This window comes from Physcomitrium patens, chromosome 19 (genome assembly GCF_059467195.1).
Source record: "Physcomitrium patens ecotype Gransden chromosome 19, ASM5946719v1, whole genome shotgun sequence".
Taxonomy (NCBI): domain Eukaryota; kingdom Viridiplantae; phylum Streptophyta; class Bryopsida; order Funariales; family Funariaceae; genus Physcomitrium; species Physcomitrium patens.
This window is the reverse complement of record NC_143428.1, coordinates 1632075-1655967: the sequence shown is the minus strand read 5'-3', so window position 1 is coordinate 1655967 and position 23893 is coordinate 1632075. Positions and strand designations below refer to the sequence as shown.

Sequence of the window (23893 nt, the reverse complement as noted above, 5' to 3'; positions counted from 1 at the left end):
TAGGTTAAAAACTTAGCCAACAAATTAGTCATATATTGCATGTATTGGTGGCTTGAAATATAAGCTAAAAATATGGTACACATATAAGTAACTTGGATTGTTAGTAAAGACATATGACTTGAAAACTGAACATGTGTTGAAGGTTTTATAGAAAATATTATTATAGAAATATATAAGCTATATAATAATACTTTCTATGAGTACCTTCAATACATATTCTTATAAAAAGTATTATTATATAGCTTATATATTTATAAAAAGGTACTTATAGAAAGTATCCAAAATAAAAATCTATTAGACTTTAGCAATAATTCTCTCAAAATAAGAAAAATCAAACATGTGAAATTAAGATTCTTCATTGCTATCCATATAATTGACTTTTTAGATTAAAAACATAGTCAATAAGTTAGCCATGTGCCACATATATTAATAACTTGAAGAATAAGCTAATAATATCATACATACATAGAAAATTTGCCTTGTAAGTTAAGGCATGTGTCTTACAAAGTCAATACATATTAGAGATCCTCTAGAAAATTGCTATATAGCTCCTAATTAGATTGTATATATAGAAACAATAGTAAAGCCCTCTTCACTCTTATCAACTCCATTTTTACTTCTAGTCTAGATTCAAGAGTCTCTAGTTTTCTTGTCTTTTGGCAATAGACATTCTAGTTTCTTTTTAATATATATACTTCTTTATTTTTATTTTATTATGGTTTTTTATTTACTTTCATCAAATTCTTGTCTCTGACAAATTGATAAGAGTATATTTATAATATCTAAGTCTTATTATCTTGATTAAAAGTGGATTATCTTTTTTTCTTGATAAGACATAAGCATATTAGAAGTTGTGGATTACCCTCTTTTAAATTCATATTGTTCTTAGTATCTTCTTTGATGTTTAGTCCTCTCTTCTACAAGACTTGAATTTGTGATTGAACTTCAATCCTAAAACTATCCAACTCCAGGATCACAAGTTAGATTTATTAGTATACTTCTTTTAAGTTTGAGTATTATCTTATTTTTTATCTTTTCTTGAATAACAAGATCCAATATTGAATAATTTAGAGGCTTTTTTAGCAAAGTTTCAATCCATGTATAGAAAACATGATGCAATTCATATTGTAATTAATAAGATCTATATTTTATGATAAAACAATCGATCTGTAATATTATATGCTTCTCAATTTTGACAACTTATAATTGATATAAAGTAGAATGATATTACACTTATTAGCAAATTTTCCTATAGATTATAATATAAGGTAAAAAAATTGATGCTCAACTTATTTGATCCTCAAATATTAAATCAAGCGATTAACTTTGCTGTAAAGTATGATAATTGACTTTTTGAATTTTGATCTAAAAGTCAAACAAGTCGGCCTTAACGTTAGTATAATTCAATAGCAACATCAATACCTCTTCAACACATATATTCAAAAGTAAAAGACATACAAATTAATGTGATATGTTTTAGACCACTTACTGAGCAAAAAAAAGTTTATTGCCTTTAGAAAGGATTTTTTCTATATTATAGAGAATCTAAGCATATTAATCAATATTGTTTGAAGAAATGATGCAATTATGAAATAAGGAGTATGAATGTCAAAGAAAATAATATATTAGAAAACAAGTTTTTCAAGCTACAATAGGGACAATGCAGTTGGAACCTTGTACAATACCTAATGGAGATCCTATTCTCTCTTCAAAATCCTCTCTTTGTTTTATATGAAATATTATTTTAGGACCTATATATTATAAAGCCTTTGCCTTGTTAGATTCAAGAGCCTCAATGTGTTTCTTAGGTGAAGAATTTGCTAAAAGACTTAGTATATCTTCATGTAGAAGTCATAGATTGTCGTCTATTGTCTTTTGGAGATGTAACTCACAAAATCCTTCTTAGAGAAGTAATAACCAATAGTCATAATAACTTTGTGGTATTTAATTTCATTAGATATTTTTCTAATCCAATCATTTTAGATTCATCATGCTTAAAAAAATACAACCTTTGAGTAGATTGGATTTTTTGTATTCTTGACTTTTGTAAAAGCATAATTAAGAGTATATTTAATCAACTAGAAAATCACAAATCTAATACAATAAAACCTATGTTTATAGTCATAAGAACTTTCTTGCATGTTGCAAAAGAAGAATTACATGTTACAGACATACAATTGAAGAAGGTTCTAGAAGATTCTAGAATATTTTAAAAAATTCTAGGAAGTTCTAGAAGGTTTTGAAAGATTCCAGTAGATTCTAAGAAAGTTCTAGAAGCTCATAGGAGGTCTTAGAAGGTTCTAGAAGGCTTTAGATGATTTAGGAAGTTATTGGAGAAGGATCTTAGGATTATTTTGTTTTCAAGTGATATAAAAACTTCTCAAGAAGCTTCTTAGGACTTAGTATATATAGGAGTCGAGGCTGAGGAGATCCTCAGTCTTCACAACTTACTTCTTGTGGTTTAGCCATGACCTTCTTACCTTGTATCTAATTATTGTTTTAATTTCTTGGTCTTGAATTCTTATCTTATATATGGTCCCTAATAGTTTGTCAAGACTGCCATAAAACAATATTAGGAGCTTAGTCTTTCTTGACAGAGAATGGATCATCCCTCTTCTTGAAGGTAGAAAAGTCAATATGACAAATTCAAAAGAAATAAAATTAGATTCTATTATTAATACTCTTGAAGCATTGAAGATTAGGACAAAGACTTTATTGAAGCAGAATGAAAAACTATATATGACCATATATAATGGTCAAGGAGCCGAAGTGCTTCAACCACCACATCAAATTACAACAGAGGTTCTAAATTTTCAAATGACTATGTCTACTTCAAATATAGAAGATGCATCTACTTAAAACAATGATTTGACAACAATAACAACAAAAGAATCAAAGATCAGCCTTCCAAAAAAGTTCAATGGTACTCACTCAAAATTTTGTGGCTTTGTAAACCAAGTACGACTAATCACCTTACTTCAACCTCAACAAATTTCCATTGAAGCCTCTTGTGTTGGTTTGGTTGGAATCTTGCTTTTGGATCAAGTTTATCTTGATTTGCTCCAATACTTGAAAAGAATTCTCTTATATTGTACAATTTTGAAGCATTTTTGGCAACATTTTTGGAAACATTTGGTGAACATGATAAGGTTTATTTTTCAACAACTAAAATTCAAATTCTTTGACAAGAAACCCACTCTATATCAATGTATGCCTGAGATTTTTGATAATTAGCATATAATATAAATTAAAAAGAAGATGCATTGATGAGCCAATTTTATTGGAGATTAAGAGATAATGTCAAGGACTTATTGTTGTCTATGCTAGATCCTCTAAGAATCAATAAAGCCATTATTTAAGCTATGAAGTGCAATAACCATTTATTTCAATGATGACAAGATAAACATTCTTCAATTATGCCACATATATATACCAATTATTCTACAGCTTCTTCACTATCCAATTCTAATGAGTAATTGGAAGCAAAAGATATACAGATAAATACAGTTCGCTTCAAACTTCTTTTTGAACATGAAAAAAAACATCGAAGAGAATTAGGCCTATGGTTATATTGCAAAAAACTTGGCCATAAGGTTGATAAGTATTCAGAGAAATGCCAACATACATATTGAATGAGGAGTGCAATCACATCATCAAAATCGTTGCAGGAAAATGAAGGCGTCTAGCCATGGTAAGGACTTTACGACATGATTCTTCACTATCACAAATCAAAAAAGATCCTATACTCTCTACTAACCCTTCTCATTATTTTACTATATCTCTGCGATTAGGAGTTATAAAACTAGATTCTCATGCATTATTTGACTTAGGAGCCTTTGCATGTTTAATTGACCAAGATATTTTTAGATCATACAAAATCTGTACAATCAAAAAATCCAAAGCCATATATGTAGAAGTAATAGATAGTCGACCTTTATCCTCTGGAGATATCACTCATAAAAAAATTCTATTAGAAATAACCTTTGACAACTATAGTAGTTAAGTAGTATTCAAAGTCATTAGATCACTATCAAGTTCAATCATTTTAAGACTCTCATGGCTTAAAAAATACAATCTACAAATAGATTGGGTATCACAAAAGATAAAATTTCTTCTAATAGATCATAGAATCGTTAGATCTATGAAAAATCTTTTAATACCTGATAAGCCAAAACTTAAACAATATTTATTTATCAGAGCTAGAGCCTTGTGAAGGCGGCCAAACAAGGCACTACATTTCTTATCTATGCAAATTCACAATTGGAATCTGTGGTTGCTACAACAACAATTCTAAAAGCAAAGGCATATAAGGATTTTGTAAATGTATTTGAAAAGAAAAATGTGGACATCCTGTCAAAACATTGCCCTTACAATTGTGCGATTGAGCTTCAAGAAGGTGCTTAACCATCGTTTGGAGCCATCTATAATTTATTTCAGAATGAGCTTTCAACTTTAAAAGAATACATTAAAGAAAATCTGGCTAAAAATTTTATTTGACATTCTAAGTCACCAGCTAGTGCTCTGATATTATTTGTGAAGAAGAAAGATGGATCCTTACAAATGTATGTCAATTATCATGGTTTTAATAAAATCACTATAAAAAATCAATATTCATTGCTATTGATATATAAATTTCTTGATTAATTTAGCTAAGCAAAGATCTTGACAAAGATTGATCTATGAGGTGCATATAACTTAGAATGCATTAAGAAAGGAGATGAATGGAAGACAACATTTCGTACTAGGTATAGATATTTTGAATATAATGTCATGTCTTTTGGACTTATCAATGCTCCAATCATATTCCAACACTTAATGAATGATATATTTTGCAAGTATCTTAATGACTTTATTATAATCTATTTGGATGATTTTTTGATCTTTTCCAAAAATCTAGAAGACTACAAAAAACATGTCTGCCTTATGCTGGAAAAGCTAAAAAGTACTGGACTATATACAAAACTAAAAAAGTGTGTATTTCATGTACTTCAAGTCAAATTTGTTGGATATATTATTTTCAATAAAGGCCTTTTTATAGATCCAAAGAAGGTACAAGCAATCATCGATTGGACACAGCCAAAAACTGTATGTGATGTCCAATGATTTCTTGGATTTACAAACTTCTATAGGATTTTTGTTAAAAATTACTCCAAGATTGTTGTTTCACTTATGCGGTTGGCATGCAAGGAAAAAGTAGACTAGGGCCCTGAAGCAGAGAAAGCTTTTCAAAGCTTAAAAGATACTTTCACAATAGCTCTAATTTTGATACATTTAGATTTCAACAAGCCATATTTTATAGAGACCGATGCCTTAGACTTTGTATTGGAAGTAATCTTGTCATAATATGAAAAAGATAGCAAACTTCATCCAATTGTATTCTATTCTAGAAAATTCTAAGCGACAAAAATTTATTATAAAATCCACGTTAAAGGGCTACTTGCTATTCTAGATTCTTTCTAAGAATGGTGCCACTTTTTTGAAGGCTCTTCTCATGAAGTGACTGTATATAGAGATCACAAGAATCTTGAATACTTCATGTTAGCTAGAATATTGAACCATCACCAAACACATTGGAATATATCTTTATCACAATTTGACTTCTGCATCATATATCGACTCAAGAACCAACAAGGATTATCAAATATATTATTAAGACATTCTTACCTTAAATCAAAATAAGGTAAGACATTATATGATCAAAAATGGGTAGCCTTATTAAAACTTGAGCAATTTCATCTTCAAGTAATCAATATATCAATGCCTGTGGATTTATCATTTCTTCATCAGGTTTGTAAAGCCTCAAACATGGATCTTCTTGTTCTTAATATCAAGCGTCTTGCCAAAAACCTTCTTGAAGAGTCTTCTAAATTCAACTATGAAGACAACCTCTTATTCTTTGAAGAACGTTTGTTCATTCCTAAAGGACCAACTTACCTACACGTTCTTCAAACATGCCATGATTTCCCTGCTGTCAGATATTTTGGATTCAATAAGACCTTGGAACTTCTATCTAGAAACTTTTAGTGGCCTAAAATGAGGAAGGACATTAAGAAATTCGTACTATCATGTGATACTTGTTCAAGATCAAAGAACCCTCAACATTGGCCATATGGACTTCTTCAACCTCTTTCTATTTCGAGACAATCATGGTCATCTATCTCTCTAGATTTCATTACAGATCTTTCACCATCAAACTCATTTGACACTATCTTTCTAGATGCTGATTGATTCATCAAGATTTTACATTTTATACTTTATAAAAAGTCAATTACTAGTGGAGAGATGGCAAGACTCTTTATTGACAATGTCTATCATTACCACGGGTTGTCAAATAATATTGTGTTGAATCATGGGCCACAATTTGTATCAAGGTTTTAGAAGGTATTTTTCAAGATTCTTAAGGTTGATATCAACCTTTTCTTTGCCTTCCACCTTCAAACTGATGGCCAAATGGAACGGATCAAGTAAATTCTTGAGTAATATTTGAGGTGCACCATCAACTATCAACAAGACGATTGGACTTCTTACTTGTCATTAGCAAAATTTATATATAACAATATAATCCATGCATCTACATAGCAAATGCTATTTTATTCAAACTATGATTAATATCCAAAGTTAAATATAATAGAGCCTTTAAAGTTGACAAATTGAGCAGTAGAGGAGTTTGCTACAAAGATGGCTGAACTTCAAGCAACTATAAAGATTCACCTAGAAAGAGCTCAACAACATTACAAGCTATTGGCAAATGAATTGAAGAAAGAACATCTTCTATTTTAAATTGGTGATTAAGTATAGTTTCTTTAGTGCAATATAAAAACCAATAGCCCATATGATAAGTTGGACTATCAAAGGCTGAGACTATTTGTGATTTAGAAACAAACTAATTACGTAACTTATCGCTTGGAGTTACCTTCATCCATGAAGATTCATCTAGTCTTTTGTGTTTCACTTTTGGAAAGGTATAAAGAATCAAACATACCATGTCGAAGACAACCACCACTTCTTATGATTGAAATCAATTATCATATTGAATTTGAGATAGAAGAAGTATTAGATTTAAAGATAAGACATGAAAGACTTGAATATCTGATCTATTGGTGTAGATATGATATCAATGATTGCACATAGGAACCAGCTAGCAACCTTATAAATATACAAATGAAGATTTGAAGGTTCTATCAATGACGTCCATCTAGACCAAAAGTGGCAAAATGAAGAACAATAGCTTGGTAAGATGGCTTCACTAAAAAGATTTTTAGTTCTTGGCCTCATAAAGAAGAGGATGAGGCAACCTTTGAAGAAGCAATTGTTGTCAAATATTTAAAATAATATAAGTTAGTAGTTTGAGTTCATGACCATAGCCTGTTTATATTCTTTTGGTCTTATCTACTTTATATGATATGGATAGTCAAGAGATATATGCCTTGCCACTCATATCATCTCAACCAAGTAGCTTACAGAGACAACTTCAAAATGAAGAGCCGCCTGAACTACGAAGATATCAAAAGATACCTAGTAATAAGTCACTGGAAATTATATTTGAGGTAGAACTTGCATATGAAGGACATCCAAAAGGAGTGTTTGTAGGACAATTCCATAATAAAGATATCAAAGTTCATGATTGGTCAGAAGTAGAAAGCTTGGGACACTATCGATGGCTACAAGGGCCTATGAACCATTTACCTTGCAAAAAATAACTATTATATATAAACAACATTATGCAATAAATCTTAAACTTCTTGCACATATACTAGCTTATTGCAATATTGCTTCTTAGAAACCTCGAAGCTAGAAGAAGACGTGATGTCACAAATATATAACTGAAGTAAATTCTAGAAAGTTTCAGAAGGTTTTAGAAGGTTTCAAAAGATTCTAGGAGATTTTAGAAGGTTTTAGAAGGTTCCAATAGATTCTAAAAAAATTTAAGAAGGTCATAGGAGATTCTAGAAGATTCTAAGAGACTTTAGATGATTTAGAAAGTTACTGAAGAAGGATCTTAGGCTTGCTTTGTTTTCAAGCTTCATGAAAACTTCTTAAGAAATTTTTTAGGACCTAGTATATATAAGAGTCGAGGCTAAGGAGATCCTTAATTTCAACAACTCACTTCTTGTGGTCTAGCCATGACCTTCTTGCCTTGAATTTAGTTGTTGTTTTAATGTCAAGTTAACTCTATTTCTTAGTCTTGAATTCTTGTCTTCTATATGGTCTTTAATATCAACTTGTGTCATTTATGCCACACCCTTTTCTAATAGTGCAAAGACTTCAAATGGAATTTTAAGCAAATATGAAGAATTTCAAGATGGATTTGAAAAAAAAATATAGATACTCATGTAGAATGTTGTCTCTATGACTGCTCAATTGACCTTCAAGAAGGAACACAACTACCATTTGGACCAATCCACAATTTATTGCAAAATGAATTGGCCAAATTCAAGGAATATATTAAAGAAAATCTAGCCAAGAACTTCATATGCCATTTCAAATCTCTAATCGGAGCCTCAATTCTATTTTTGAATAAAAAAGATGGATCATTGGGGATGTGCATTAATTATTAAGGATTCAATAAGATCATCATGAAGAATAGATATCCACTACCTTTAATATCTAGACTTCTTGATTAGTTGAATCAAGTTAAGATCTATACAAATGTAGATTCATAAGGAGTATCAATTTGGTATGCATTAAAGTAGGAGATGAATGGAAGATTGCATTTTGAACTAAGTACGGATATTTTGAATATATTATAATGCCTTTTGGACTAACATATTTACCAACAACTTTTCAACATCTTATGAATGATATTTTTTGAGAATTTTTGGACGATTTTATTGTCTATTATATAGATGACATCTTGATCTATTCTAAGAACATAGAAGAACATAAACTTCATGTTCATGTTGTCGTGTTGTGGTTCAGCTACCATGTAAAAATAATGTGGTTATATATTTAATGTATAATTTATTTAATAACATGGACAAATATTATGTAAATATTATACAAAAATAAATTGAAGATGAATTTTGGTAGCAAAAAGAGTGGTTAGGACATTCATATGAATGAATGGAGATGGATGATACAAATCTCCATTCTTATTGATCAAACATCATACCCAATGGACTTCAAGGAGGCTCCTTGAGGCTATATTAGGAATTGGGGTTAGTCTTTTGAGAAGATTCGAATTTTTATAAGATAAAATCAACATGTTTAAGATTTTAGCTATTGTTTTGGTACAAATTTTGAGTCAATTGGAGTTTTTATGAAGGAGATATAGGCGCTCGAAATTGAGGTGTTGATTTTGTACTTATTGTCACTCTTTTGGATATAACACATGCATACAGAAAGCAATAAAGGATTGATGATTAAGGTTGAAGAGAGCACTTTTTCGGCTATAATTTTGGCATATTATTTGATGGATTTCAAATTAGAATGAAGGATATATTAGAGGTTGAAATTAGTGCTTGTAAATCTAAGAGTAGTAAATGATGTGATTCACTAGTGGTTGTGTTTTGAGCTATATCTTAAGCAATTTGATGAGATTTTTGCTCAAAATTTCTAAGAATGTGTGTAATCATGTTAGTAAATTTTATCTATAAATTATGTAGCATTTAAATTTTAGGTTTGTAAAATATGAAGTAAATAGTACTTGAGTACTTATGAATTAGGATTTGAAGCATTTGCTAGGATTTTTAAGATGCCAAATAATTGGTAACAAATTTATAGTTGATTTTTTTTATAGTAACGCTTAAAGATAAATTCTATATTATTTATAAATTTGACAAAAATTAAATAGTTGAATCAAGAGATATGAATTTCTAAAATTTGAGAAGAAGAAAATCTTTCCGAAAAAAATATGTTTTGAAGGAATTATTATTACTGGTTATTGATTATTGTTACTACCATTGGTTACTATTATTGATTATTGGTTATTTTTATTGGTTATTAATTACCATTACTACTATCGATTACTATTATTGATACTGGTTATTCTTATCAAAGCCAATTATTATTATTGTTATTGCTTATTCTTACTGCTGTTGATTATTGTTACTACTATAGTTATTATATTCATGGAACTTTAGTAATTTTTGACTCCTATAAATAAAATTCAGGTTGGATGATTTTAACTATAATTACCAACTAAAAGATAGTTTGGTAAACTTAAGAAATTGAAGGTGTAGTTAAGAATATAAAGACTTTTCTTAGATTAAATAGACAAAAATTTTGTACAAAGCTTATGATATATAAAAGCTTTGTATGATTAATTTATATAAATTTCTTCTCTTAGTTGTTTGTTTTCATTATTCATTGAAGATAAATTAGTTATTGAGTAAAAAGCCATTAAATCAAAAATAATCTCTCTATAGCCAAGTACCTAATGTATTCCCAGATAAAAAAACATGTACTATGATACCGTGTGTTACAAAAATTAAGAGATGCGGGACTATATATCAAGATAAAAAAAAGTGTGTATTCTGTACTACATAAGTTGATTTCTTAAATTACATCATTTTAAACAATGGACTTATGATGGATTATAAGAAAGTTTAAACTATTATAGATTGGAGGATTCCAAAAACGGTCCGAGATGTCTAATGTTTTTTGAGATTTGCCAACTACTATCAGATCTTTATCAATGACCTCTTTCAAATTATAGCTCCACTTTTATATTTGACTTGTAAAGAAAAACTTTAATGGAATGAAGAAGAAAAAGCAATATTTGAAGCTTTAAAGACAACCTTTGTTTTTGCATCAATCTTATATGGCGTAGTCAAAATGTAATACGACTATATAATGAAACTATAATCAAAATTGAATTTCTTATTAATATCTAATTATCTTAGTTCAATAATAATTTGACGTATCTAAACATGGCTTTTATAAAAGCCTCTTAGGTTATTTTCTTATCTTAATAGTTAGTACATTGAAGGTTAGTTAGTAATTTTACCTTCTAAGCTATAGAGATTCTTTTATTACCTTAGATAGACCATAAATTGATAAAATCAGATTAGAAGAAATAAATAATTAGTATAGTTGATACTAAGGTTAAATTGAGAATAGGATTGGACTAAAAAATCCTTAGGATAGGTTAGATTGATACTTGGGGGTCGAATATTTGTGAGACATGGTCAAAATCAGACCTCTAGCCATTAAAATGACTGCCTAGGCAAAATAAGGTTTCATTTGAAGGTCAGAGATTAGAATTTAAAAGCTAGATTAGAGCTTGTTTCAGAGATGTAAGGTTGATTTTGGTAGGATTTTTTGAGACTTAATAATTGTTATTGAAAGCCAAGGTTTGTATTAGCAACCTGGGATTTATACAATGAAATTAGGGCTAGCACTCTTAGCTAGTTTGTAAAATTGGTGTCACATCTATAGTTCAAATTTTGATAATACTTTGTTAATTATATTTTCTAAGTGTATATAAAATTTTATCATAATTCAATAGTGCAATTGAGAAATATCTAGGTTTGGGTACAAGAACATATCAAAAGCTAGTAGTTTGGGATTGGATAGAATTTCTATGATATCTAGAGATCTACTAGTCGGATGAAGATAAAATTTTGCATAATATTAGAAGACTTGAAGATCAAGCTATACACCAATTTTGAGTTGAAGTTAATAGTTGAAGAAGGAAAAATCATTATTGAAACTTCTACAACACCTTTCAAGTTGGCAGCAAAGTGACATCAGTGCAGTTTTTTTTGAGGTTTTCTCACAATTCGTAATTTGGATTGAGCTCAAATTTTTTAAGCTTGTAAATGACTTATATTGCCAATTTCTTGAAATTTTTTATATCAAGTGGATAGTCAAATTAGAAGTTACAGCTTATCAAAGTTCATTGATAAAAGTTAGGACTTAGAAGAAAAATCTAAATTGCTTAAATATAAAAGTAGTAAGGTAATTGGAATGTCTGTATAATTGAAACTATTAACAAGAGTGTTTTTTAGTACTTTTGAATTGAAATTTGGATTATATTCTTCTTATATGGATGAAACCTATTAGAATTTCTTAGATATTTATGAAACATAATTTTACCTTCTACAGCTAAATGCCCAATGGATTTCCTAACAAGACAACATGTAATATGACAGCGTTGACTTCTATAAGGTATTCTTTATAGAAATAGATGCACCAAACTTTACTTTGGATGTTTTATTATTACAAATGGGAATAGATGATAAACTTCACCCAGTAGCTTTTCATTCCAAAAACTTTTTAGCAGCTAAGATTAACTATGAGATTTACAATAAAGAGCTTCTTATAATTGTGGATTCTTTTCAAGAATGGCATCATTATTTTGAAAGCACTTCCATTTCAATCACCATATATATAGATCACAAGAACCTTCAATATTTCATGTCAGCTCATATTTTGAATTATTGCTAGATTCATTGAAGCATGTTTTTATCAAGATTTGAGTTTAATATCACTTATTGCCTAAGAAAACAACAAAGTTTGTCCAATATCCTTTCTAAACATTCTCATCTTGTACATAAAGAAAGAAATGCAATTTTTCATTAATAAAAGATAATTTTATTGAAGCCTAAATAATTTCATCTTCAAATAGTGAAATCAACATTGACTGTTGATTCAACTATTCTCAAACAAATTCAATCAAGTATGTTTTCTGATCCTCTTGTTCATGATATCAAGAATACTTCTTCTAAGTCTCATGAAACTTCTAATTTCGAGTACAAAAACAATCTACTCTATTTCAAAAGATATCTATATATGCTAAAAAAAGAAATACATTTAAGTATTCTTTAAGTATATTACGACTTTCCAGCAATAGGACATTTTAAATACAACAAGTTTTTAGAGCTAATATCTAGAGATTTTTAGTGGCTACAAATGAGGAAGGTTGTAAAAGACTTTATTCAATCATATGACATTTATTAAAGGTCAAAAACTCCTCAGTACTAACTTTATGGACTTCTTTAGCCATTATCTATTCTAGAACAACCATAGTCTTTTAATTTTATGGATTTTATTATGAATCTTTTAGTCTCAAAATTGTGTCATTTTATATTTGTGATAGTAGATTTTTTTATCAAAATTGCACATTTTGTACCATGCACAAAATCTATATTAGGTGAAGAAACTACCAAGCTTTTTTTTGATAATATCTATCAATGTCATATATTACCAAAAGATATTATATCATTTAGAGAGACTCAATTTATATCAAGATTTTAGAAAACTCTTTTTAAGATTTTAAAGGTGGACATAAAGATTTTTTTGGCCTTTTATCCTCAAACATATGGATAGACAAAGCACATAAATCAAGTTTTGGAGTAATACTTAAGGTGTACCATCAATTATCAAGAAGTCAATTGGAAAACCTTCTTGTTATTGGCAAAATTTTCTTATAATAATATGATGCATTCTTCTATGCAATAAACACCTTTTTTTTTTATCAATTATGGTTATCATCCATGACTTGATACTTTTGACTTTTCAAAAGTTCATAATCTTGTGGCATAAGGCTTGGCAAATTTTTTATCAAAGCTACATGCAACAATAAAGGTACAATTAAAGGAAGCTTAAGAACAAAAAAAGATCAACACAGATGCCTATTGAAAGGAATAATCACAATTTAATGCAAGTATAAAAGTGTAGTTATTTCATCGTAATATCAAGACTACTCATCCTTGTGATAAATTAGACTACCATAAGCTTGGACCTTTTCCTATTTGTAACAAATCAATCAAATTACTTATTAATTATATCTACTAGAGCCAATGAAGATCCATCATGTATTCCACATGTCTCTTCTTGAACCATACAAGATTGTGAACATACCAAGAAAAAAATAAGCTCCACTTCCTCATATAAAAGTAGACAATAATGAAAAATTTGAAGTGGAAGAAATTCTAGACTCAAGGTGGTACCAAAATAAATTTTAATATCTTATCCATTAGTATGGATATGATATTAGTGAATGCACATGGAAGCCAAGAAAGAATCTTGTAAATGTAAGGATGAAAGTAGATGTTTTTCATCAACAACATCCATCAAAATAAATATGAAGAATAGTAAATCTTTGCTATAAAAGAAATAAGGTCTAAAAAATATTGCATTCTATCTTCTATGTTTGTTTGTGGTTTCTATATATTTGTGACATTAAAGAAATTTAGAACCAACAACTAGTGGATTCAACTCAAGAGCCATTATTTACTAGCTTGTTGGATAAGACATTGCGATTGTTACAACCTTCAAGATGATGCAATCAAGATGAAGATCCTCAAGAATGATATGTTTTTCCTCAAATAGATGGTAAGATACAACACATTTGATATCACGACCTAGGAAGGAACTCCTGATGTTTGCTGATTTTATTAGAGATAAAAACAACTCTTAACAATGTTCTAAATGTTTTATTTGAAGGAAGTTATGAAGGCCTCAATAATGATCAAATAATTGGGTGATCTTTTTGCCTTGGTTTGAAACACTATCGATGGTTGAAAGGCCCTATCAACTATCTTCAAAGAAAAAAAAGATCAAAGTATGTAGCAAATATAATTCATTGCATCTTGGATTTTTTCAACATAAGATGATCACTCCTTATAGAATTTATTCCTTGATAGGAGGGTAATATCATGGACATACACATATAAATCAATAATTATCTATATGATTAAATAGAAGTAAATAAAAGTAGGTAAAAGTAGAGTAATTCCATAATATCTTTTGTAAAAGCTTTTTAGAAGCTTTATAGATACTGCTTTGACTTTATATGTATCTATAATTAAATTTTTAGATTAAAATTGTGATCAACAAGTTAGCCATGTGCCACATATTTTGGTAGTTTGAAGAACAAGCTAACTATATGGCACACACATAGAAAACTTGCCTTGTAAGCTAAAGCATATGTCATCTAAAGTCAACACATATTAGAGGTCTTATAAAACATCGCCATATAGCTCTTAGTTAGATAGTAAATATAGAGGCAAGAGTAAAGTTCTCTTTATTCTTGTCAACTTCTTTCATGCTTCTAATCTAGATTTAAGAATCTCTAGTTTTTTTGTCTTTTGACAATAGTCATTTTAATTTCTTTTCAATATACATATTACTTTATTAATATTTTTTTACTTTTTTTTTATAAAAATATTTTAGGTTTATGCATCTTCTTCTAGTTCATATCTTTGACAGAAGAAGATAAATAGAAGATTACATTTTGAATTAGGTAAAGATATTTTGAATATAATTTCATGCCTTTTAGACTTATAAATGCACCAAGAACTTCTCAATATCTTATGAATGATATTTTTTGAGAGTTTTTAGATGATTTTTTTATTTGTTATCTAGACAACATCTTGATTTATTCTAAAAAGAACATGAACTTCATATTTATCATGTGTTAAAAAAATTAAGAGATGTGGGACTCTATACTAAGATAGAAAAATATATATTTGAGACTATTCAAGTTGATTTCTTAGGTTACATCATTTTAAATGATAGACTTATGTTGGATCCTAAGAAAGTTCAAACTATTATGGATTGGCACTTCCAATCGAGTCACCATAGATATAAATCATAAGAATCTTATATTCTTCATGTTAATACATGTTTTGAATCGTCGCCAAGTCCATTAGAACATGTTTATATTAAGATTTAATTTTAAGATCACATATTGACCTAAAAAATAATAAGTTTTCTGAAACACTCTTTCAAAAAATTCTTAACTTATATCAAAAGAAAGAGACGCATCTTTTAATCAACAAAGAAAAAATTTTCTTGAAATTCAAATATTTTCATCTTCAAATAATGAAATCAACATTTATTATTGATTCAACCTTTTTCAAACAAATTCAATCAAGTATGTCTTCTAATTTTCTTATTTATGATATCAAGAATCATTTTTTTAAGTCTCATAATGCTTCCAAATTTGAATTTATAAACAACCTACTCTATTTCAAAGAACATCTATATATTTCAGAAGCAGAAGGACATTTACATGTTTTTTAAGTATGCCATAATTTTCAATAGGTAGATATTTTGGATACAACAAGACTTTAGAGCTCATATCTAGAGATTTTTGGTCGCCGCAAATGTAAAAGGTGGTCAAAGATTTTGTTCAATCCTGTAATATTTGTTTAAGTTTAAAAACTCTATGTCATCAATCTTACGGACTTCTTCAACCATTACCTATTCCAAAACAACAATGGTCTTTTGTTTCTATGGATTTTATCATAATCTTTCAGTCTCACATTTGTATGATTCTATATTTGTGATAGTAGATTTTTTTACAAAGATGGCATATTTTGTACCGTGTACAAAATCTATCACAAATGAAGAAATAACCAAGCTTTTTCTTAACAATATTTATTGATATCATGGCTTATCTAAGGATATTATATTAGATAAGGAAACTCAATTTGTATCAAGATTTTGGAGAACCTTTTTTAAGATTCTAAAGGTAGACATAAAACTATCTTTGATCTTTGATCCTGAAACTAATGGACAAATGGAGCATGTAAACCAAGTTTTAGAACAATATATAAGGTGTATAATCAATTACTAACAAGACAATTGAGAAACTCTTTTACCATTCACAGAATTTATTTATAATAATATGATATATTCTTCTATGTAAAAAATACCTTTTTTTTGCCAATTATGGTTATTATCCATAACTTGATACTTTTGACTTTTCAATACTTTTGATAATCCTATGATAGAAGTTTTGGTAAATCATTTGTCAAAGCTACATGCAACAATAAAGGCGTAATTGAAGAAAGCTCAAGAATAACAAAAGATCTATGCAGATGTCTATCAAAAAGAATAACCACAATTCAACATGGATGACAAGATATGGTTACTTGATTACAATATCAAGACTATTTGTCCTCGTGACAAGTTGGACTATTGTAGACTTAGACCTTTTTTATTTTTAAACAAATCAATCTAATTGTATATCAATTACACCTACCAGAATCAATAAAGATCTATTATCTATTCCATGTATCTTTTCTTGAACCATACAAGATAGTGAATATACTAAGAAGAAGACAAGAGTCGCTTTCTTTTATAGAAGTAGACAATAATGAAGAATTTGAAGTGGAAGAAGTTGTAGATTCAAGGCAGCACCAAAATAGGTTGGAATATCTTGTTCATTGATATGGATATGATATTGGTGAATGCACATAGAAGCCAACAAAGAATCTTGCAAATGCAACAATGAAGGTGGAGGCTTTTCATCAACAATATCTATTAAAATCAAGATAAAGACTTTTTCTATAAAAAAAACAAGATCTAGGTAAGATAACATTCTATTTTCTATCCTTATTGTAGTTTCTTTGTATTTGTAATATTAAAGAGATGGAAAACCAACAACCAATGGATTCGACTCAAGAGCCTTTATTTGCTAACTTCTTGGATGAAACATTGCAATTGTCTTAACCTTCAAGATGATGCAATCGAGATGAAGATCTTCAAGAATGACATGTTCTTCCTCGAATAAATGGCAAGATATAATACATTTGATATGACAATCTTGAAAAAGGATTTTTTATGTTTGGTGATTTTATTAGAAGTAAGAATAACTCTTGATGGTGTTTCAATTCTTTGAAGGAAGTTATGAACGCCTCAACAATGATTAAATAATTTGGTGGTCTTCCTGCCCTAATATGGGACACTATTGATGGTTGAGAGGCCTTATCAATTATCTTAAAAGAGAACAAAGATCAGAGTATGTGGCAAATATAATTTGCCACATCTTGAATTTCTTCAATATATAATAACTACTCTTTGTGGAAATTCTCTTTAAAATAAGAGGTGATGTCATAGGCATATACATGTAAATCAATAATTACCTATATGATTAAATAGAAGTAGGTAAAATTAGGCAAAAGTAGATTAATTTTATAATATCTTCTATAAAAGCTTTTTAGAAGCTTTATAGATATTACTTTGACTTTATAGGTATCTATAATTAATTTTTTAGATTAAAAACGTGATCAACAAGTTAGCCATGTACCACACATGTTGGTAACTTGAAGAACAAGGTAATTATGTGGTGTACACATAGAAAACTTGTCTTATAAGCTAACGCATGTGTCCTATAAAGTCAATACATATTAAAGGTCCTATAGAATATCATCACATATCTCCTATTTATATAGTATATATAGAAACAAAAGGGAAGTCCTCTCTACTCTTGTCAACTCCTTTCTTGCTTCTAATCTAGATTCAAGAGTGTCTAGTTTCCTTGTCTTTTGACAATAGCCATTCCAGTTTCTTTTCAATATACATACTTATTCATTTTCATTTTGTTATACATATTTATTTACTTTCATCAAGTTCTTGTCCCTGATACGAATACAAAAAAAGTATGCTTCAAGAAGTCATTTTTGAAATTCAATCACTATGATTAACCTTCTTAGAATTCATTCTATTATTGTTCACATCCAAAAAAATACCAAAAAAAGATAAGTAAACAATCAAATAATAGTTATGAAATAAAAAAAACTTGATGATCCTTATAAAAATTGTGTTGAAGAGACAATGAAGGCAGAGGAAGTAAAGAATCTCAAAGTAATAAACCAATGACTATCTTTGTCTATAGAAAAGGATATCTTAAGACCATGACAATGGATTCCAAAATCCGGATCAAAGTATGAGAACCACACAACAAACTATGCAATAGTAGGACCTCAGTTAAGCATAAGAAACATAGAATGAATTAGGTACTTGAGCTTGATTTGCAAGCCTTCTTTGTGCTCTTGAACTACCAAGGCTTTTAATTCTATTAAAACAAAAATATTGCAATGCTACATTTATATTGATTATTTCTTAAATTATAAATAGCACCTCTTGCTTTTCAAATAATAATGCTTTTTATTGATAAAACAATATCTTTGATTTCAACCAATTACAAGGCTTATGTGTCTCTTTGTCTTATATTTAAGCTTCTTTATTATATAGATTTTTATCTTTTTTAAGACTAACCTAACTTCTAAGTTTGCAATTCTATATGATATTTTTAAAATAAAGGTCCTCAAATGAATTTTTCTTACAAATTATCATCTACAAAGTGTAATTCTTTCAATCCCTATCCTTACTTGATGCATGTCCATTGCCTTCATGCAATAAGCGAGTAAAGAGTAAGAACATGGTTTTCTTTAGTCAAATAAACTATATTATTAATTATCCCAAACATTAAAGAGATTAAAGATAGTAGAAAAGAAATAGACATAGATGCATGAGGTCATGGAATTAAGCTCCAAAACTTGTGCTTTTAGTATTTGTGAGGTATTTGCATTCTTTTTAATTTTTCTCTTCACCCTCAACTCTCTCTCCCCAATGGGCAACACCTCTCTTACCACCCTACCCTAGTGAAAGCACTTAGTATTCTTTCACAGCCAATGAAGAGACACTACATTTTTAAAAACTTTGCCTAGTCTTTAAAAAGTTATGGTTTGAACACATCAAAGAAAAAGAAGAAACAGGAGTAGTTGGAAGGTTGGGGGGCGTAGTTACAACTAAATACTAAATGGCTGGATGTAATAGATGACCGGCCAAACTGGTTGTAACGAGATCGGCCGAGTCGGTGTGTTTACTCTGGGGGAGTTTTCTCGCTTGCTTGTTGTTGTGTTCAGTCCGTTGAATTGCAGCCAAGTTGTCGGTGCTGAATTTCGAACAGATTTTGGTGGATTCGGGGACTGAGTTCAATGCGAGGGAGTTTGTATGTTCTCCATGCTTGCAGCAGCGGTGAAGGCATCTTAGAGCGCGTGAAGGTGAGGGCTGGATTGCCATGGATCAGCTTGAGCCGCGTGCATTCGAGAATCTCCACCCTGGGCGACGAATTGTGTTTGATTTCCCCATTCGTGCCGATGAGACCGTGAGCGTTGCGGTTTTGGACTCGACCATTCGTTGGGAGACAGTGACTTGTGCTGCTATGCTGGTGCCTGATGGGGAAGAAGACGACTGGGTGTATAGCTCCGAGGGTGGGCAATGGCAGCTCCTGGTTAATGCTGAAGTCTCGAGAATGGTCATCGTGCAGAGGAACTTGACATCATCGGTAGTTGATGGGACTAAAAATCAGGGTGTCAGTGGCCAATCGGGAGGTCAAGCGAGCCTCGAAGAAAGGCGTCATGTGACGAGGCTCAAGGGAACCACATATCGGCCCAGTTGTTTGCAATGCGAGGATGAAGCTCTCAAGGCAAGATTGGGTTCTCTCGTTGTTGCACTCGCCCCAAGAGTTTGCTTCAGGGGTGGCAGAATTCCCGTTGTTCCGTTTGTTGGGTATTCCGACAACATCATCCATCGTGTTGTAGTCGAAGAATCAAATTCATCTTTGACAGGTGCAATGGTGGTTGAAGATGTCGTCTTAGATGATTCGGACGTTGAACTCCTGGAATCTGAAAGTAGCGCTCTGCCATCGGCTGAGTGTTCACATAGAATGGGCAGTAGAGGGTGCAGAAAATTAGAGAGAGTGGTGTACCGACGTCGGTTGCGGTTTAAGCGTATGCCTAATTTGATCCAGACTGAATCTCATCTTTTCGGTAATCCTCAAACCCTAAAAGATCCTCGAACGACGATTTCTGACGACGGCAACGTCAACACCGGGATTATTACGGTATCAGCAGGAGCATTTTGTGAAGACACATTGACTGGCTTCCAAATCGATCATAGTAAGTTAGTACACAAGTATCTTCCACCAATTGTGGCAGGCTTAGTTCTTGCGGCATCCTGCATTGAATCCTGTGTGGAGCGTGGCGACAAGGCCAAGGTCTTGGCACTTGGGGTTGGTGGTGGTGCACTTCCAATTTTTCTGCAAAACTACCTAGGGTTCCGTGTACAGGTATTTCACATCTACAAAATCCAATGTCTTTACACACTCCGAAGTTGCAGATTGATTTTCCTTCACCCATTTGTCCAAGTACCATACGAAGTGATATGATTTGGTGGTCACAGGCTGTGGATATGGACAGAGTTGTGCTCGACCTTGCCCATCGACATTTCGGCCTGAAAAATGGCGTCGACATGGAAGTCTTAGTCGGAGATGCGCTTCAAATTGTGGACGAACTAGCCTGGAAGATCGCAGTAGACGATGCTAGATCCCAAGCCAAATCCTCAAACTGTGAAAAGAGTAGGAATGTCTCTGCAGGTGAAGGTGAAGATCATCGAGTTCATGCTGTGATTGTCGACATCGATGAAGGAGATCCACGGGGCAAATTGAGTTCTCCTCCATCAAGTTTCTTAGGACATAAATTCCTCTCATCTGCCAGGACTCTTCTTCACGCGGGAGGTTTGCTTGCCATGAATGTGGTGCCCAATGGAGCCGAGTCGTATCGTGGCGTGGTCTCTTCATTGCTGTCTGTATTCGATGATGTGTATGAAACTGATGTAGCAGGAGACGTTAACCGTGTTGTCTTCGCTTTGACGTTCAAAGCCACAGGTGTAAATGTAGACGGACCTTTGGCACGTCGGGTGAAGCAGTTTGTGGATGCAAGATTAATCACTGGGGTTCGAAGAGCTCATGCTGGATGTTGAGAGGAATCTGCGGAATGTTCGGATTGCAATTCCGGATCAAGATCGAGCAGGTATTGGTACTAGCTTTGGGTCCGTGCTGGTTCGATGATGGCAGTTGGTATTGCTTCATTATCAGTAGATTCGGAAAAAGCACTAATACTGGAATGTTGTTGCGACTTGCATGTAAAGGTTGAATGGTGTTATAAATGGTAGAAAGATGACTAGGAGAGCTGCTAACATTATTCCTTCGAAAAAGGCTGAAGTTGGGAATATCTTTAAAATGAACAGCTGGGTGGCGAGATTGGAAAGTGAGCCGCTTTCGGTTTTAAATGCTATGGTAATGCTACTCGAAGCACACTTCTAGTTTTCATCTAAGAATGTGGATTGGTTGTGCTTTGGAAAAACTTTGAAAGTGTGTGAATGTAGTAGCATTAATGATACTCATTAAACTCAAACCATGAACAAAGACGAAGTAATTTCACTACAAGGTTCATGTCACAAGACTGAACACTCTACTGTCTTTGTGTTGAGTTTAACAATCATTATGCAACAAATTTTGGATGGTTGCCAACAAATGTAAGAAAACAAGCATTGGAATTTAAGATGGAATTTAAGTGTTACAATTCATCACCATGTTGGATTCACATTTTTCACATTGAGAAACCAAGAAACAAGAACAAATGCAAAGCCAACTAAAGAAAGTTCCTTAGCTTTCTTCTCTTAACAATTAAATCATTGATGGATTTGAACAAATTGTTAAAAAATTTGTGGTGACTTAAGTACTACAAATAGAATTGGCAATGCTTGCTATAGGAAAATAAGTAATGGTTAAAACATCTTCACTTATACAAAGAAAGTTGGATCTTAAGTCTACATATGCTTAAAAAGATTTAAGAAAAGAAATTGAAGCTTGAACTTAACAATATATGTATTACAAATCAAACTTTAGAGCAACTAAATGAATAGGCTTGCTTTGGTACATTTATTCAAAGTAAAGCAATTGAATATTTGGAGCTTAAGAAAAGAATCCATCATGTATTTAAATAGTAGATTCTAAAATAAATCAATATTTATGTCATAATATGAATTGGTTCAATTAACATGAAGATGCCCTTATGCCTATCATTTCAAAGAATAGATCTGTAATACTCTCAAGTAAATAAATAGCTTACTTGAGAATTTAAAGATCTATTAGAAAATATTCTTGTATCAAATTGACTTATGTATCAAATTGACTAATAGTTTTTTTAACATTATAACTAAGAATTCACTTAAAAAATAAGAGATCATTTGGCAAAACAAAATTCAATGTTTTATTTATCTAAGTACAAAAATGAGGTTTGGTAATACTATTAATAATATGAATATATATATATATACTATTTATCAAAGAATTATTTGGCAATGACTTATATGACATATGATACATGTCGAACTTATAAAATACATGTCTAATTTGTAGGATAAGTTTCCAATATGTCTAATTATTTTTCTAAGTTTGGAATTAATTTACCATTTTTATATATTTATATGCCATGTCATTTAATGGATAATTTATTATATTTAAAGATTAATAACATCATTATTATTTCTTAAAAACTAATAAGAAAAAAAAATATGAAAGGAATTATAGATTCTAAGTATCAATTGAGAAATATGATAAACATTTAAGAATATCTTCAAAATCAAAATAATATAGAAATATTATAAATATTCAATTACTCTTATTTAGGATGATTATGTAATAAAGACATTATATGAATTTCATATAGATAATTGCATACCTTCTTCTATACTTACAACAGATATTGTAACTCTAGAATCATCTATAGATGTTACAAATCTTGAAGTTTGGCAAAGCTTTCAAGTCCAACTTGACTCCCTTATATAATTAGCATTTTAACCAAAGAAAATCTTGTTAAAAAATATACAAAGTTGAGATAATATACTCATAATTTTTTTAAATATTAAAAAATATCATATAATAAATAATATTATTCTTATTTTTAATCTTGGTATCTAATACAAACATAAAGGCACTTCACCACTCAATATTGAGATATATAATCTTAGATTTAAAGGATACACAATTGCTTCATGTATTGATGGTATGATTAATTACAAGTTTTGTAGAGGTATTTGTTTAAATTTAGATGAGGTTTCATTTCATGCAAATCTTATATGGAATTAATAATTACAACCACTTTTGTAGAAGCCAAATATATGAAATATTCTATTATAGCCCAAGAAGTTTTTTAGTTACAATAACATCTTTAAATATTAAATTATACAAGTGCCAACATTCACACAATAATACTTTATAGAAATAATCAACCAACCATAGCACTTACCATTAATTCTAAACATCATTTGAAGACCAAACATATTACAATTTTTTGATATTATTTTTGCA

General features: G+C 30.4%; 1 protein-coding gene and 1 pseudogene across 4 annotated transcripts in view; one reads left to right on the top strand and one right to left on the bottom strand.

Annotated features, from left to right (window-relative positions):
- The window catches only part of LOC112295931 (uncharacterized), a 29984-nt pseudogene extending 10223 nt beyond the window's left edge, over window positions 1-19761 (bottom strand). The window contains exon 1 of the transcript XR_016498426.1: window positions 19521-19761. The product of XR_016498426.1 is annotated as an uncharacterized LOC112295931 (transcript). The remainder of the gene's footprint in view (window positions 1-19520) is intronic.
- Window positions 19510-22113, top strand: LOC112295811 (uncharacterized). Of its 3 annotated transcripts, none has more exons than XR_002973738.3 (3): window positions 19599-20809; window positions 20923-21551; window positions 21769-22113. XR_002973738.3 is itself a non-coding variant. In XM_024547784.3 (2 exons), the coding sequence occupies exons 1-2, from the start codon at window positions 19760-19762 to the stop codon at window positions 21499-21501; spliced, it is 1629 nt and encodes a 542-aa protein (XP_024403552.1). In that variant the 5' UTR covers window positions 19510-19759; the 3' UTR covers window positions 21502-21848. The 3 variants fall into 3 exon arrangements, 1 of the variants encoding a protein (XP_024403552.1); XR_002973737.3 differs by having other exon boundaries at window positions 21670-22113; XM_024547784.3 differs by having other exon boundaries at window positions 19510-20809; window positions 20923-21848.
- The last annotated feature ends 1780 nt before the right edge of the window (window positions 22114-23893 follow it).

Excerpts from the sequence above, each read along its gene's own strand:
- LOC112295811 (XM_024547784.3), top strand. The coding sequence starts at position 19,760 with ATGGATCAGCTTGAGCCGCGTGCATTCGAGAATCTCCACCCTGGGCGA. Across the intron at positions 20,810-20,922 it reads ACCTAGGGTTCCGTGTACAG|GCTGTGGATATGGACAGAGT; the intron begins GTATTTCACATC and ends TGGTGGTCACAG.